Raw genomic sequence first — 17,484 nt, forward strand, 5'->3', positions numbered from 1 at the left:
TATAAAAGATTCCAGGTCTACATGAACAGATATCAATATTTTTACTTCTATCTTAACTCATGGCTATACATCAGGATCAAACTGGATCAGGCTGTTAATGTGTCTGTGTGTGACAGGGAACTGGAAGAAAGTTTTCATGACATTTTGTGAAGACAAAAACATTATATTTACAAATAACCCTTAGGAGATCCTTAAAAAGATACACATGCATTTGTCCCTAAGGCCAAAAAAATGACACCATACCAAAACTGATTTTTTTTTATTTATAATATTTTAGAGCACTTTAAACAATTCAATCTTTTAAATACTTCTGCCTTATACAATCATATCAAATATTAATTTAATTTGTAAAAATGTTAACCTTTATATGCCAACATCAGGCCTATAACTCAATGTACAAAAGAGTAATTAAGCTTTGTTTTTGCACAGGCCTACTAAAGGGTTAATGGTGCCATATGGTGATCAACAATAAAAAAAAAGACAAATTTGAACTCTTTGCAAAAGGAAAAACAGAATGCATGATAAAAAGATGTCATGGCTCTGCAAACAAAAAATGTGTTTATAATAGAAGTCAATGGGGCACAAACAGTAAATGAGGGAGAAAACTAATCTAATCTGATGCTGCAACTAAAAATGCACCAAAGTCAATGTTTTTACTAATCTTTGATATGCCCAAGACTGTGAAAATGGTAATAAAATCCAGTCCACAATCACTTTTTATATTGAAAATCTTTTTTTCCCAAATCAGTGACATCATTTACAGTATTAACTTGGCTGTTAAAGAGTTAAATTCATAGAATTTGGTAGTTTTGTACTGAGGTTGATACAGAGATTTATGCAAAATAATATTCATCTGATAGTTTTACAGCAGTTTAATTTAGTGGATGTTTTCATCTACAAACAACACGAAATGAATGTGAACAATGCACAAGGGATAAAAACAAAACTTGAAGGATAGTAGTCCAAATTATAGCCAGGCTAATTTAAAAATGATAAACCTCTGGCAAATTGTGTCAATATTCATTCAACAGAGTCGAAATGGTTTAAAAATAAAAATCAGAATGGCACAAAATGTCCGTAGGATCTCTTAAAATATTAAATATGAAATGTTGTGAAGTCAAGGTAAAATTTTACTGGTTGTAGTTTTGTAAAAATATAGTAAAATTCTTTTAAAATGGTCTTTTATTAAAATCACTATTTATTTGGCATCTCCACAGGGTTCATTTTCAGCTGGATTGAGATTATTATAAGCTTTAAAATAAAGTTAAACTCACAATGAAGATTTCTTTTATAGATGAGCCTCATTAATGTCTCAATGTCTCTGATTTTTATTAAAAACACAGATTTTGTTGTCAAATGAATACTTTCGTGGGAGCTTTTATTATGCATTAGATTAATACTGCTACTATTTTTTTTCCTAATAGGTTACTGTTGTGCTAGAATATCAATGTAAAAATATGACAATGCATTACAAAACTACGATCTTGTATGACACATTTGCTTTAGTTCAAAAGGAGAATAAAGAAAGGTGAAAGCGTTGTGAAGTGGAGGTTAAATGTTACTGTCTGTAGTTTTGTAAAATATGGTCAAATAGTTTTACTGTGTTTATTGTCACATTGTGTTTTGATAAAGCATTTGCTAAATCTTTTATACTGTCTGCCTTTAGATGTCATGAAAAGATTGATTTTTAAAAAAAACCCTGCAATTTCTTCTGAATAGACTGAGTTTGATAAAAAGAAGAGCCGTGTTTTGATGTCGGTGGATGGTTTTTATTGTGTGTGGAGATTAAAGAGGTAGTTGTGAGTGTTATTTTGACAATGTTGATGTGAAGTGTTGTCTGCTGTTGTTAGCTGAAGAAAAGGTTGATTTTGGGTCATATGATGAAGTTATAATGCAGGTGAAATGATGTGCTGATGTTGCTGAAGGTTTGGTGTGAGTCTCATCTGAAGGATTTTGATGTTTATTCCTCATGTGCCTTTAATGATGTGGAGAGATTCCTTCCGGTTACACAGAGTCTGATAATCAAATATTTTTTCCAAAAAAAGTGACCCACATTTGGTTCTCATGTGACTTTCCTCAGTGTTGCCGATGTCTGTATGAATTTTTAGACTTTAGGAGACGGTAAGTGTCTGGTTGTGTATGTGGGGAAACTAACACAGTTTTTAATATGCGAAAGATTTCAACTTTCACAACAGTCAATCGATCTGAACTTGTGTTTGATGTTTGTGTGTTACTCATCAAGCTTCAAAGAAATATGAATACAAATACATAACTTTACTTCTTACCTTTGGAAACTTGAAGCTTTTTCTCATGTTAACACATTTTCTCTGGAAACATGAAGCTGGTGCAGGAGATTCTGGACTCCTTTTGTTTCTTCCTATTTAAAGTCATTAGCAGGTGATATTAATCATTTAGGGGAGGGAGCGTCTAATTATAAAAGACATTCATTGGACCAAAGCTCCTGTGTGTTGGATGATATCAATAACATTATAGTTTTGTCTTTTGGAAAAATATTGGTACCAGTATTTAATATACAATGTAAGGCTATGCAATATGTAAAATGGCAATGCATTGCTGTATTAAAATGTACATTTCCAGGCCCATATGTGCAGTGTTTGATGCAAAATGAAAATTTTGATTAAATTTCCTATTGGCTACACTAGTTTGTATGTCATTTAAACAGTTTTTAATGATTCATAAGTTGCAAAATTGAAATGGAAATGTATTACCCAAACTAGGGTACTGTATGTTTCCCAAAAGCATTGTTAGCTAACTATGGTGGTTGTTTCCATTGAACTTTACAAGTAACAACCATAGTCGATTTTGAGAAACACACCCCTGATTTGCTCGTGATTTGAACGTGAATACAGAAAAATTGAAATTGCATATTACATTCTTTCCATACAGATGTATATTTTAAATGCATCTCTTTTATAGGGATTTAACACGTATAGATGATCTTAAAGTTAACATACATGATTTATGGCACTAGTCATAGTTTGAATTTGTCTGTCTTGTTACAGACCGTGCATTTTCATTTTGTGTATAAAATTGCATCATACTTACAGCTTTATGAAAAATCTGACCGCAAAAACAAATGCATATAAACAGAATCTACAAGGTGAGTAAAGAATAGACGAGCGGTGGTTATCATAACCCGAGATCGAGAGATATATACTAGTCATAGAAATAACTACTGTAGTGATATAGGGAACGAGGAAACAAACAATTGTAAACAAACATGATGCAAAATATAATGAAAGACTGTCTGTGTTAAACTCAGCAGACAGCAGAAAAGGAGTAAATATCCCTGAACAGAAATGAATGTAAATCCCATCAGCTCTTTGTAAGCCTCAGTGAATGTCTCACTGAAATATAAACTCATGAGTGTCTCATCTAGAAGGTTTTATATATACAGCGACTCATGTAAAGTACACAAGAGACTCGACTTTCCATTGATTCCAATAGAGTTTGACATGAGCACATTGCCAAGCTAATGATATGAGATTTAATCAAGCATAACATTACACAGCACACACAAATGATGCTGCCTTTACTTTGGCAAAAGGATGATCTTATCTGCGTTTTAAAACTGAAGTGAGTGCACCTATGTTGCCTTAAAATGTTCCCTACAAAGGCAGCACGCTAGGTTTTGGTACATAGCTAATGAATGCACACAGCACTTACTGTAGGGTTGATTGTAATACTGCATATTCATCAGGTATCAACTCAAATTTACAGTTTAATTCATTAATCAATGCTTCCATCGGAGTTAACCTCAAATAATAATATATGATCTTATATAATCATTCAAACAACACATTATTATTCAAGAAAAGATCACACAGCATCATCCTTCTGTAGATAACAGGGACACATGAGTAAGACTGAAGCTCGTATCTTCTCTTCGAGAGCAGCTCATGACATCTCAAAGAGATTCCCACTCAGAAATAAGAGACAGACTTGTGTGTGCGCGCGTGTAGGAACATGAAAATGCTTTCTCTCGACTGCACGCTTGTTCTTTTCACTGGCTTTTATGAATTCTCTCAAGACCATCTGACAGAGCGGCCCAGCAGACGCACAGAGAGATGTAATGGATGCTGAGTCGAGTGGAGTTTAGTGACAGATAATAAAGAAGGGACAGAGAAATGATGCAGTGGAAGAAAGCATACTACCCACCGAATGCAAAAGAAATGCGTGGTTCATGATTTAGTAGGTGTAGCCGCGCCTCCATGAAGTCATCCAGTCCCCAGGTGCAGCAGAGATGTTACACAACAGATAATGCATTATTTGCAACACTCATGCAAGTGTACATTATTCAAAGAGACTATATGCATTATTCACAATACGCAGTCACACAAATGCAATCACAGATACAATCACACACAAATGCATACAAACAGAATATGCATTGTTAACCGCACACAAACACGACATGTGTTTTTGTATAACATGCATTTGCATGTGAGTGCAGTGACTGGGCACATCTAAACCCCTATTTGAGAAGAGCCAGGATGATGTTTCTTTAAGATGTGAAGTAGTTGAAAGTTTTGTGTGATGGTTGGGGTTGGGGTTCGGGTTTGGGTTAGGAGAAGGGAATAGAATATACAGTTTGTACAGTATAAAAACCATTACATCTATGGAATGTACCCACAAAACATGGAAACCAGAATGTGAGAACACACACACACACACACACAGAGATTATTGACAAACATGCATGCACACACACACACACACACACACACACACACACAGATTATTGACAAACATGCATGCACGCGCATAGATTATTGACCAACATGCATGCACGCGCACAGATTATTGACCAACATGCATGCACGCGCACAAATTATTGACAAACATGCATGCACGTGCACAGATTATTGACCAACATGCATGCACGCGCACAGATTATTGACTAGCATGCATGCACACACACAGATTATTGACAAACATGCACGCACGCGCACAAATTATTGACAAACATGCATGCACGTGCACAGATTATTGACCAACATGCATGCACGCGCACAGATTATTGACAAACATGCACGCACGCACACGCACAGATTATTGACAAACATGCATGCACGCACGCACACAGATTATTGACAAACATGCATGCAGATGCACAGACTGTTTGCAAAGATCCATGCACACAAATATCCATATCCACTAAGTTAAGCACACGTGAGCTGGCATGTTCTCAGGGGTTGGCACAGGCAGACCACAGTCAGGTCTCCAGACTCTTGCGTGCCATTTTTAAGAGATTGTAATCATACTTGTGACGTGGCACAGTGTGTATTTTCACTTTATTCAACATCTGTGCAGATTGTAAAGCAGATAGCTGATATACTGTAAGAATACTGCTGGGTGAAAAAAAGTTAAGCAGAATTTTGGTTGACACGTTTCTGTACAGCATACACAGTCAGACCTGAGTGAGATGATATTATGTGTTTCTTGTAAAGCTGATTTAGCAACAATGCAAAGTGTTAAAGAAATGAAATTGCATTAAGCGCTGTATCACTGGAATAAGAAGAGCTCTCACTGTGTGTGTAGTGGAGATAATTAAGGCTGTGTTGTCCCAGGTGTGTGCGTGTGTAGGTGTGTGGATGTGTAAAAACTAATAATGGTCTTTGTGTCTTTACTGCAATAGTTTTTTTCCTTGAATGTTTCTATAAATAAGTCTATTATTTCAACAGAATGCAGAAACTGTATCTCTCAATTATCACTCATTTCTCATAATCTTTGATTTTGGGAACTGCCTACAAAAAAGGCTGTTTTCAAAACTGAGATGTCGTCTTTGATCAAATTCGAATGCTGCATTGAATGTCTTTCACCTGGCAATCCCAAAATATAATGCAGTGAGCACAATGAATAAATTATTTACATTTGTTGAGGACTTGAAATTTTATGGTACCAAAGATGAGCTATGTACAAAATTTAACACCTTCAGTTTGTTTTAGCATATACAACTCAATAAAACTGACAATTTCCCCAATATTTATGTGTGGTGTGGATCACATGTAGCTTTCCAACAAAAACAATGTTGTCTATGCAGACAGAATTTAGCCCACCTTGCCTTGAAATGGCAACAATGTAACACATATGTTAAAAAAGAGGTAAAAATGTAACCCCCCTTTTTAAAAGCGGTAACAATGTAACACACCTGTAGAAATATGCAACAATGTAAACAAAATCTCATTGTGCAGTTGTGAGGTAGAAAGACTGGTCTGATGTTGTGTGTAGATATGGATGAGTTAATCTGCAGTAATTCTATACAGTAGATGAGTGCAGATGGTTCTTTTGTGTTTTTGTTGCTCATTAAAAGGTCATTTGGCTGTCAGCTGTCGCTCATGGATACACAGAGAGAAAAAATTCTCATTTCATCCTCACTGTTCTTCATTTATTTGAGTTCCTTGTTTGTGGAGATTTTTTGTCTTCAACGCCCCCGGTGAAAATTGAAGTGGTTGTCTCTCTGTAAATACTCGTGAGTTTAAATTTCACATCTTGTTACTTCTCTCTTTGATGTCACATTTCCAGAGATTGGATTGTAATGTTGCGTGACGCGCTGCTGTTTAATGCGACTGTGAGAGTCGCTGTGGGTTTCATACTGCAAACCTTACTAAAGAGAAACTGTGTGTGTGTGTGTGTGTGTGTGTGTGTGTGTGTGTGTGTGTGTGTGTGTGTGTGTGTGTGTGTGTGTGTGTGTGTGTGTGTGTGTGTGTGTGTGTGTGTGTGTGTGTAACAGAAGCTGAAGATGTAAATTGTGACATTGCTTAAAAATGTACCATTGTTAACACTCAAAAAATAAAAATACTATAAAGTTTGTTTTTGCTGAAGAAAGTGTGTTAGTGCCTTGCGTTTGCAGTGTAAAAGGTCATGGGTTCAAACCCAGGAAGCACTGATAGCATACTGATAGAAATGTTTAGCTTGTAATGCACTGTAAGTATTTATGTATAGAATGGTTACTGTGGTAAATTGTTGTAAGCGCTGTGTTATCATGCGTGTGCTTGTTTAACTGCACTGTAGCAGTGACTCTTAATCACACACACACACACACACACACACACACCGTACACACACACACACACACACACACACACACACACACACGGTTAATTAGTAGCGCGTAATTAAAGCCTTTTGTTGCTCACAAGTGGCTCATTACACATAAATGACATCTCAGAGGAGGAGATTGTGTACGTGTTTGTGTGTGTTTACGTGTTTGTATGTATGCATGTTTGTGTGCATGTTGTATGCGTGTGTTTGTGTGTTTACGTGTTTGTGTTCACACTTCTGTGTGTGTTTACGTGTTTGTGTATCTGTGTGTGTGCGCACGTGTGTATGCATGTTAGATGCATGTATGTGTCTGAGGTGAATCTTTGTTTGCAGATGCTGTATTACTTTGTTGTCTTGAATCTGAATCTTCAATGAACGAGAAAATGAATATGAATGTTTTTCCCTCACATATAAATCATTTCATAGCTAAAATGACTCGATCATGATGTTGTGATATTGTGCTTTCATTCTTCAAACTATGATAAAAGACTTTGGCCTCAAATTCCCCTTTAATGTAGATTTAGTTTTTATTAAGTGTGTGTATGCAGATTGTGATAAATGATTTTCACCAAGTAAACCATCACAAATCTACAATTGACATTTTTACACAGTTTTACTCATGTGTGAAGAAAGCAACACACATCATGTCATCTGATATCTCATTTCTCTCTGTTTCACATTAACATGCGTTTAACACATTCACAGTTAGTGTATGTGAGACAGTAATATTTACGTTAAAACAGTTCAACTGTTAGTTTGATGTTGACAGCTGTGATCTGGTGAGAGTTCAGTCTGTCCTGTGGTTTGGGTTTAAGCTCCTGATGTCAGATCCTTTATTCGGTTTTATCTTTTCTGATATAAATGTTGTTTGACCCTTCAGTAATTATTTTGAAGTAGCTCTTATTTATTTATGTTTTAGGTTTCAGCACCATAGATTATTTATTATAAGATGTTAAAATTGACAATTTGTAGGTGTGAGCAAAAATGTGTCGTTTTGTGTGTGTCCTTTAAAATACAAATGAGTTGATTTTTGAAACCATCAGGTTTATGATATCACTTTCATACAGAAGTCTGTTTAACCTCTTCATGGTCACCTGACTAGAGTTAAAGTCAGTTGTGATTGGACGATAATGAATCCATGTGTGAAAAGTCATTGTTATAATGATCAGCTATAATCAGGACCCAACTCAATTTCTGTGTTTAATCACTGTGAAAATCTTCACTCCACGACCCTCTCTGACTAATAATCACTTTAATGTCTCAACCCACTACAGTCTAATTTCAGCTCATTTGAGTCATTATGAATGAACTGTTAAACTCATTTCTTCAAAAATGCCATTACTGTAGATATACTGGGCTCTGTTTCATCATGTGTGTGAAGAAAACGGCTAAAATATCACATGATACATGAAACATTATATTTTGCTTAAAAAATGTTACTTTTGTTCTTAAGACTATAAAGATTTGTTACACTGTAAACTTATTTTATGAAATGAAATTTCTTGGTTAAAAAACTAGTTGATGACATTGATATGATAGCAAAAACTTCACAATAAAAACACAATTTGAGACTTCAGAGGTCCTGAAATCTTAAAACCCATATTCACCTCAAAAAGTATATTTACTATTTTTGTCTAGTTTTTGTCTTGTTTAGGTAATTTTATCTTGATTTAAGAAAATAAGTCTAGTTTTTAGACAAAACAAATCTTATTTAAGTGAATTTGTGCATAAAACAAGCAAAAATGGGGTAATTCAAGAAAACTTGGACAAAAATACTAAGAAAGAAAGTAATTTTTTGCAGTGTTGAAATCTTTTAAGAAACAGTAGAGGAGATAAATCTGTGATAAATCTCTTTATTGTATTGTCACTGCTGATAAGATTTGTTTATTCTTTAGTATAGCTTAAAATAAAATGATTTCAAGATGTAAGGTCTGTCTACAAAGACAACTACCTAACTAAAACTATAACTACTTAAACTTAACCCTAAACATTACTTTTCAGTGTCTAATAAAGTGCAAGTGTTTCTTTGATGTCACTGTTAACTCATCCGCCCTCTTGGATGGATGTTTACACTCATAGCAATGCATTATGGGATTGTCTTCAAGCAGGATATACACTGCAATGAAATTATTTAAGAAAAACATGTCTAAGTATTTTTGTCTTGAAAATTTTTCTTAAACACTAAATTGAAGACAAATTCAAGTAAAATTAGCTTACACCATGGTAGATTTTTTGCTTGTTTTATAAGCAATTTTTTTTTTGACTTTTTCTTGAATTTAGTGTTTAAGAAAAATTTTCAAGATTTTTTTGCTTACCCCATTGACAGATTTTTTTTGCTTGTTTTCTGCATAAAATCACTTACATTTAAGATTTTTGGTCTGAAAACTATAGACTTGTTTTCTTGGTTCATTTTGCTCATCAAGAAAAACATCTTAATTTAAGAATGTTTAGATATTGTTACTGAAAACAAGACAAAAATACTAATACTATTTTTTTTTACTAAATACAATTTTTTCTTAAATCATTTTTTGCAGTGTTTATGTTTGCACTACAAAAAATTACTTTTTTTTTGTATTTTTGTCTTGAATTAAGATGTATTTTCTTGATGAGCAAAGTGAAAAATATCAAATTTTGGTGAATTTGTGGTTAAAAAAAGTTAAAGTTTTTCTTGAATTTTTTTAGATTTTTTTATTAAGTGTTTAAAAAAAGGTAAACTTATTTTAAGATATTTTCTTACCCGGGAGCTTATTATTTTTTGCTTGTTTAAAGCACAAATTCACTTAAATTTGATATTTTTAATATATTTTTTTAACCCTTTAATTGGCGCCACCCTTTTTGAGTAGGGGGGTGTTAAAGGTGATGTACACCTTCAAATTAATATAACTCTGGCATTGTTTTTTTTTTTTTGTTGTCTAGAAGCCTAATTTTGGTCTTGTTTTAAAGAAGACATTTTAAAGTTTTTTACAGAAGTGTCTGGATGTGAAAATATATTTTTTTATAACAGTTTACCGGTACATTTATTTGTAAAAAAAATGCAATATAGTATTATTTTTAATACATAAAGTTATCAAAAAAAAAAACTGAGGTTTGTGTTGGTTTGCTGCATACTCTTGTCACAAGTGAATAAATTACAGTTACTGCATTATTACTACTGCTAAAAGGTTTTGAAATATGAAAACTACATTCTAACAATTTATAGTTTGTCCTGATAGATTAACATTTACATAAAAAATATTAAAGTAAACTTTACGGGACAGCACAAGTTAACGTAGGTAATTTTGCTCATCAAGAAAATGTATCTTGATTGAAATTTTTTTGATATTGGTACTGAAAACAAGACAAGAGATAATAAGTAAGAGAGTTTGTATGAGATCTAATGATGTATGTTTATGTGTGTTTAGATATCGACGAGTGCTCTGAAGGTCTGGTGCAGTGCGACACTCACGCCACCTGCGTCAACTTACCTGGATGGTATCACTGCGAATGCCGTGATGGTTACCATGACAACGAGGTGTTCACCGCCAACGGAGAGTCGTGTAAAGGTACGGTACGCCACGAGCACGCCAAAACATCACGCCGTTCTTGAAACCCCCAGTGCGTATTAATGATCGGTACCTGTTTTTCACTCCCTGTAGACATCGACGAGTGTCGTACGGGACGCAGCACGTGCGCCAACGACACGGTATGCTTTAACCTCGACGGCGGATACGACTGCCGCTGTCCCCACGGACACAACTGCACCGGTGACTGTATCCATGACAACAAGGTCAAGCACAATGGACAGATCTGGGTGCTGGACAATGACAGATGCTCTGTTTGTTCGTGCCAGGTCAGTGAGAGTGATGCATTATGGGTAGAATGATTGATGATTGAATGCAGAGTAAACATCCTGTTGTCATCAAGGGCAGCGGCTGTGCTTTTACTGTACGAAGGCCACATAAAAATCATGACAGTCAAATACTGGGTCATAAAACATCAGTTTTGGCAATAACTGTGATATAAAACAAGCATGGTTATCAATATCGGGTTAATATTACACATGTAATATCATAAATAATTTAGCAGCCATTTCAAAGAGCCACACACTGCAAAAAATGATTTTCTTACTTAGTATTTTTGTCTTGTTTTTAGTAGAAATATCTAAAAATTTTATTTTCTTGATGAGCAAGAAAATACGTCTTTAATTTAAGTGAATTTGTGCTTAAAACAAGCAAAAATAAGATTTTTTTTCTTGAATTTACGTAATACAAGAAAAATTCTGCAAAAAAAAAATCTTATTTCATTGGCAGATTTTTTTGCTTGTTTTAAGCTCAAATTTGCTTACATTTGATATTTTTTGTCTAAAAACTAGACTTATTTTCTTAGGTCATTTTCTCATCAAGGCAATGCATCATGATTTAAGAATTTTTAGATATTTCTACTGAAAACAAGACAAAATACTAAGTAAGAAAGTCATTTTTTGCAAAAAATGATTATCAATAAAAGCAATTATTAGTATTTTTGTCTGGTTTTCAGTAAAAAATATCTAAAAATTCTTAAATTAAGATGCTTTTTTTTGATGAGCAAAACGACCCAAGAAAATAAGTCTAGTTTTTAGACAAAAAATAGCAAATTTAAGTGATTTTGTGCATAAAACAAGCAAAAAAAATCTGCCAACGGGGTGAGCCAATTTTTCTTGAATTTTTCTTGAATTTAGTGTTTAAGAAAATATTTTAAGATTTGTTTTGCTTGTTTTATTCACAAAATCACTTAAATTTGATATTTTTGGTCTAGAAACTAGACTTATTTTCTTGGGTCGTTTTGCTCATCAAGAAAAAGCATCTTAATTTAAGAATTTTTAGATAATTTTACTGAAAACAACACAAAAATACTAAGAATTTTTTTCTTGAAAGTCTTTTGAGTCAAATGAATTTGCTAAAAACAAATAAATTAAAATAAACAAAACTAAATATGAATCTGACAGAGTTTGGTTATATATCGTGCCAAAGACGGCACGAATGGATATCGCAATAATATTACCGCTGCAGTTCTGTTGACCATGATAATCTTGTCGTGACTGTTTGATATCATGAAAGACATACTGTTGTCTCACATGCACTGTCGGCTTTATATCTTAAACAGTTTATATATAGTGTAGCATAAGTTATTTGTGATTATTAATGATAATAAATATGTTATCATTGTAATGATATTGTCTCAACTTTGAGTACCTAACATCCTACTTGTTAATAAAACAACCTCACATGCTTTAGTGATGTATGCAGTGTACGTCTGAAATATGGAGTTATTTTAATTGAATTGTAATTGTTTTAGTTTCTAATAGTTTGAGATTAGCAAACGCTTGTGTATTTTTCACTGAGTTGTAACACCGCAGAGAAATGCAAAGCAGTTTTTCTTGCAGTCTTTTCTCATTAATGCCATTGACCTCCAACAGTTTTACCGGTCACATCGGGTAATTACGTCTTTAATTGAAATGTTTTTTTTTGCATCTGGAGGAAGCAGCGAGGAAGATGAGCTTCAGATATTAAATAATCAATCTAGCAATTATCCGGCTCATGGTGAAGGACAGATCGAGGAATCTTAATCGAGCGTTACTGTTTAATTGATGTGGGGGATCGAGAGCTGTCAATCAAAATTAGAGACCGGACGCTTGACTGAACACTAAACACAATGAATGTTTGTGTGCTGTGATCCTCTATGGTGTTATATTCGTCTATTGACCCAGACAGCAGACGACTTTAGGCCGGATCCGGGCTGAATTCAGTTGATCCTGCAGATTCGGCTTGGAGTCGTCTGCGGTCTGGGGAAGGTTTTTCCACTGAGGGTCATGTGAAAGTTGTGTCATGAATCATGAATGATCGTTACCTCCCACCACAGATTTTCTTCAACCTCATTCACAATCAAATTTCATCATACTGAAATAAATAAGATTTGATCAGTGCAGGTTTTAGCAACATTAATGCTTTAGATCTGCGCTGACTGTTTAACCCGTTTCCATCTGTTCTCATGTTTGTGTTGTTTACTGAAAACAGGTGGAAAGTTGTAACCGGTGTTATAGTTTAAAGTCAGATCTGTTTGTGATGTGATATAATGTTTGTGTGTCTTGCAGTCGGGTCGGGTCACGTGTAGACGGATGGTTTGTGATTGTGATAACCCAACACTGGATCTCTTCTGCTGTCCTGAATGTGATCCTCGTCTCACGTCTCAGTGTCTTCATCAGAACGGTCTGTTGATTTACTCCAGCGGTGATACATGGATTGAGAACTGTCAGCGCTGTCAGTGTCTGGTGAGACCTTCAGCATTTCATTAGACTGCACTTTGGTTTTAATTTCAACTTTTATCTTTAAAGATAAAAAAGTACTTTAAAAAGTTTTGAAATATGTATTCGGATGAGATAAAAAAAAAACTTAATATAAGTGATTTATAGCAGCAAAAAAAACTTGATCAGAAACTGTGACATAAAATATAATCTCTATGTTATTCTATATTCATACATTTCTAATATTCATCGTATTTGCTATACAGAACATGAATAAATGATATTAAAACTGCTTTAATCTCGCTGGACATTAAAAAAAGATTTAAGATTCAAGTGTACAATTTGCAGTAAGACTGTCCAAAATATTTCAAGTATATCATCAAACTAAAATATGATAAAAGAATAAGATAAAGCTAAAGTGAAGTTTTTGATAAAATTAACAACAAAATAATTTTGCTAAATCATATATTGACAACTAAAGATGTTAAAATATAGGATACAAATGTATACTGAAGCATCTGAGCATTTCATGTCTGTCATGTCTGCATCTTTTCAAATTTGGTATCAGATGTTAAAGGGCATCTATTCTGGCCATTTTACAAGATGTTATATAAGAGTCAGATGTGCCTAGTATGTGTTTGTGAAGTTTCAGCTCAAAATACACCACAGATCATTTATTATAGCATCTCCAAAATGACACTATTTGGGTGGGAGCAAAAACGACCTGTTTTAATGTCTGTAATTTTAAATGCAAACGAGCTACAGCTCCTCACTTCACTGAAAAAAATAAAGGCTGGATTTATTTAACTTTCCCCCGCCATTGACGAGTTATCTCATCAATTAAGAGAAAACATTTGCATATAAAAAACATGTTCCTGATGAGTTTTTAGGGTAATCTGTAATACCGCGATTATCCACTAAATTACCCAATTAAAAAAAAAACTGAACCAAAAACGTTATTTAATAATTTTAAACTCTGTGTATGTTTTGATAATCGTTCTGAATCTGATCTCTAACAAAATTCCTTCACAAAAATGCAATTATTTCAGCTTTTTGCTAAAAAAATATTTTTTAAAGACAAATACCCATATTTAAGAGTTAAGTAACCAGAGACAAAATATAGATAGGATGAATGTTTTTTTTTCCTGTTTTGTTTGTTTGTTTGAAAGCAGAGGGTCTGTTCTTTCATTTGATATATTTGTATGTTTATATATTTTTAGAACAAAATATTCCTGGAAGGCATTTTGTGAAGCTTTTGTGAAAATCACAAAAAATACTGGAAGGCAACTTAAATTTTTTTTTTTTTAAATATAGTGTATTATTTTCCAACCATTTTTTTAAGTAAGTTTTACATGGAATTTTAAGCAATTTCTTTAAATTTTAAGTAAAACTTACTTAAAAAAGTGGATGCAAAAATGATGCACTATATTTTTAAGTAAATCCAGCATATTATTTTTACAGTGCTTCTTACAACAGACAATAATCGCTTTCACACATACAGTCTTTACTGGTAATTTACTGGTAAATTGCAGTAAACAGGTCATGTGTGAACAGAACTTTTCCGTTAAATCAGTGCTGCTTTAAGTGATATGCGTGAACAAAAAATATAGATTATTGCGCTGACAGCTTCGGGCCAATCATAACGTTTTAATACAGATGACGCGTTTACCCCGGCACTGTTTACGGATGTTTCCACACACATGCTGCTTGAAAGTCGAGCACACCTGAAGTTTACGCCCATATTTCTTCACCAAAGTTGTTTAAAACCGCTTACTATCTACTAGGGGTGACCCCAAATAGTCGAAGATTCGATGCATCGATAGGAGAAGCCTGATTCGACTACCAATCTCATAGTCGAATCGTCGCAGATGTATTATGAAATGAGGATCATTCAATTTTGGCCGTATATGGGTGCACACATTATCTGATTTCACATATAACAGCTTTCTCCCAATATTAATATACTGCATATTATGATAATGCTGCAAATAATATGTGAAGTAGCAGCTTTCAATAAATATTTTAAAAATGCGTTAATAAATCCAACAACCCCTGTGACCGGGCTTCACGTCCATAAGAGGTCTCTATGTTAATAACTACCCGTTCAAAGCCTTGCCTCTTTGTTTCAACATTTAAAAGACAAAGCTGGCAAATTAAACTTTGACTTTCGTTCTTTTAATAATTTCTATATTTTATTTTATATCACTTTGGGTTTAAATCACTTTGGGTTATCTGATTTAACTATTTGGCTTGTGTTTTGTTTCCGTGCACTTGAGGCATTTTGCATATTTGTTCTGCACTTTGTTACTTCTGACCTTATTTTATTAAAAAAATTGTATTTATTATAAACGTAAATTCCGATCTAATTTAAGTATGTACATTTTTGATAGCTTTTCGTTTTATGGATGTTGCGCTGTTGCGTGCTGGATATGCTTGCGCATGTAACTGAACGGGCTAGGTAGGTGCTCTGCGTCTCATATTTAGGAGTTCATCAAACTAAACATTAAAAAACGGATGTTTTTCGACGAGTATAAGTTTTTAAAATGTATTTAAAACAGAGTGGTTATATTGTCCATCTTAAAGATAAACTACAAAACAGGTAAGCCGTTTTTTTTATTTCGGTGATGAAACGGAAACTAGTATCTGCACCGAACCTATTTCTGCCTGACACGAATGTCTTTCTTGTGATTTAATATTATGGTCAGTCGGTGTTCACTTTCAAATGATAGCAAAGAGATTCCTGAAATAAATAATATCATCCTGAAATAAATAATATCATCCGGTCTTTCTGTATCTAAAGTGAATACAGAGATGATCAAAGTCAAAGCAAGCAAGCAGGTATTTCTGTGCTAAATAATAACGCGTAGTGTCTATAAAATCATTAATTTCAGTGTTTTTCTTGTTATAAATTAAAGTTTAATGAATTGTATATAAAGATTCGTTTTTATCATTTACAGTCACAATCACAAATTATTTGTCATTTCTCATTTGTCGGGTTTGTTTGGTCATGACTGCTTTGACGCGCTATCTCCAAATTAAATAAAAACAAGCCGAGTTTCCAAGGCAGGATCACCTTTGTTATTTTTTAAGGTTTAGTTATCAAAATGTATTTTTGTGTGATGTTCTGTAGATCGTGGCTTTAAAATGTTATGAGGAATAATTAAACAAATGTTGCCTTACATTTTACCTTAAAAAAAATATATATATATATAAATGCATCGTCAGTTTTGTCTTCGTTTATTACTTGAAAGACAGTTTTGGTCACTTTATCAGACAGTTGTTTATGTGTGCTGCTTGTGAAAGAAAATAAAAGTTACCAATTTGTACCTGGTCTGGCCCCCTCCCAACCCATGCACACAAACATAGATGATTCGACTATCGGTCGACTATGGAAAGATTCGAAAATTCTGATTCGAATATGTAAATCCTTAGTCGAGGACACCCCTACTATCTACTTGCCGAATTGCAGACATCCTTAGTACGCCCTCTGTGAAGCCTAAAGTGCAAACAGTACTGTTGTTTAAAACGCAGTTTTGGTTTGACGTCGCCAAATGCAATGTTGTTTGGTAACGAGTAACTTTGCGACTGTCAGTGTTTACCACAGACATGAAAACAATAAAATACGGACCGTGGATATGAACGACATGGATTGTTTACAAATACAACACTGACCTTGCCGCGTGCCACAGGTAACTTAGGCTTTCTCACCGAGTTTACCGGTATTTTGATACTGATGTGTGAATGATGTCTAACTGGTAAAAAGATAGAACATCACTGCGTGTGTGAACAGCACATTTTTGTATTTACTGCTAAATTCATGGTAGTTTATCAGAATTACTGTGTGAAAGAGACTAGTGAGCACTTTCAGTTCAAATAAATGTGATTTAATACAGTCTGAGAGTACAACTCGCTGAGGGTGGAAACTACGGTAATGCAAGACTGTAAGTGGGCGGGGCTTTATCAGTGTGACCTCACATTGACAAGAGAATAAAAACAGCATGTCCAATGAGACTGCTTTGGTTTAATGAGGATTAGAAACAAGGTGTGGTGGATTTTTTTCATTGTAGCGTGGTTGTGTTCACACACTGCCAACACACATTATGTTCAAACACCTTGTGGATTGTGCATAGGTGCCTTTTAAAGGTATAGCTCATCAAAAA

At 34.1% G+C, this 17,484-nt stretch overlaps 1 protein-coding gene across 1 annotated transcript in view; it reads left to right on the forward strand.

Moving 5' to 3' along the window:
* The window catches only part of nell2a (neural EGFL like 2a), a 79,816-nt gene that overhangs the window by 54,847 nt on the left and 7,485 nt on the right, over window positions 1-17,484 (forward strand). Inside the window, exons 16-18 of the mRNA XM_065277362.1 lie at window positions 10,467-10,607; window positions 10,701-10,894; window positions 13,175-13,351. Of these exons, the coding sequence (XP_065133434.1) occupies window positions 10,467-10,607; window positions 10,701-10,894; window positions 13,175-13,351 (512 nt within the window). The remainder of the gene's footprint in view (window positions 1-10,466; window positions 10,608-10,700; window positions 10,895-13,174; window positions 13,352-17,484) is intronic.

Source organism: Paramisgurnus dabryanus, chromosome 23 (genome assembly GCF_030506205.2).
Source record: "Paramisgurnus dabryanus chromosome 23, PD_genome_1.1, whole genome shotgun sequence".
In the NCBI taxonomy this organism is placed as follows: Eukaryota; Metazoa; Chordata; class Actinopteri; order Cypriniformes; family Cobitidae; genus Paramisgurnus; species Paramisgurnus dabryanus.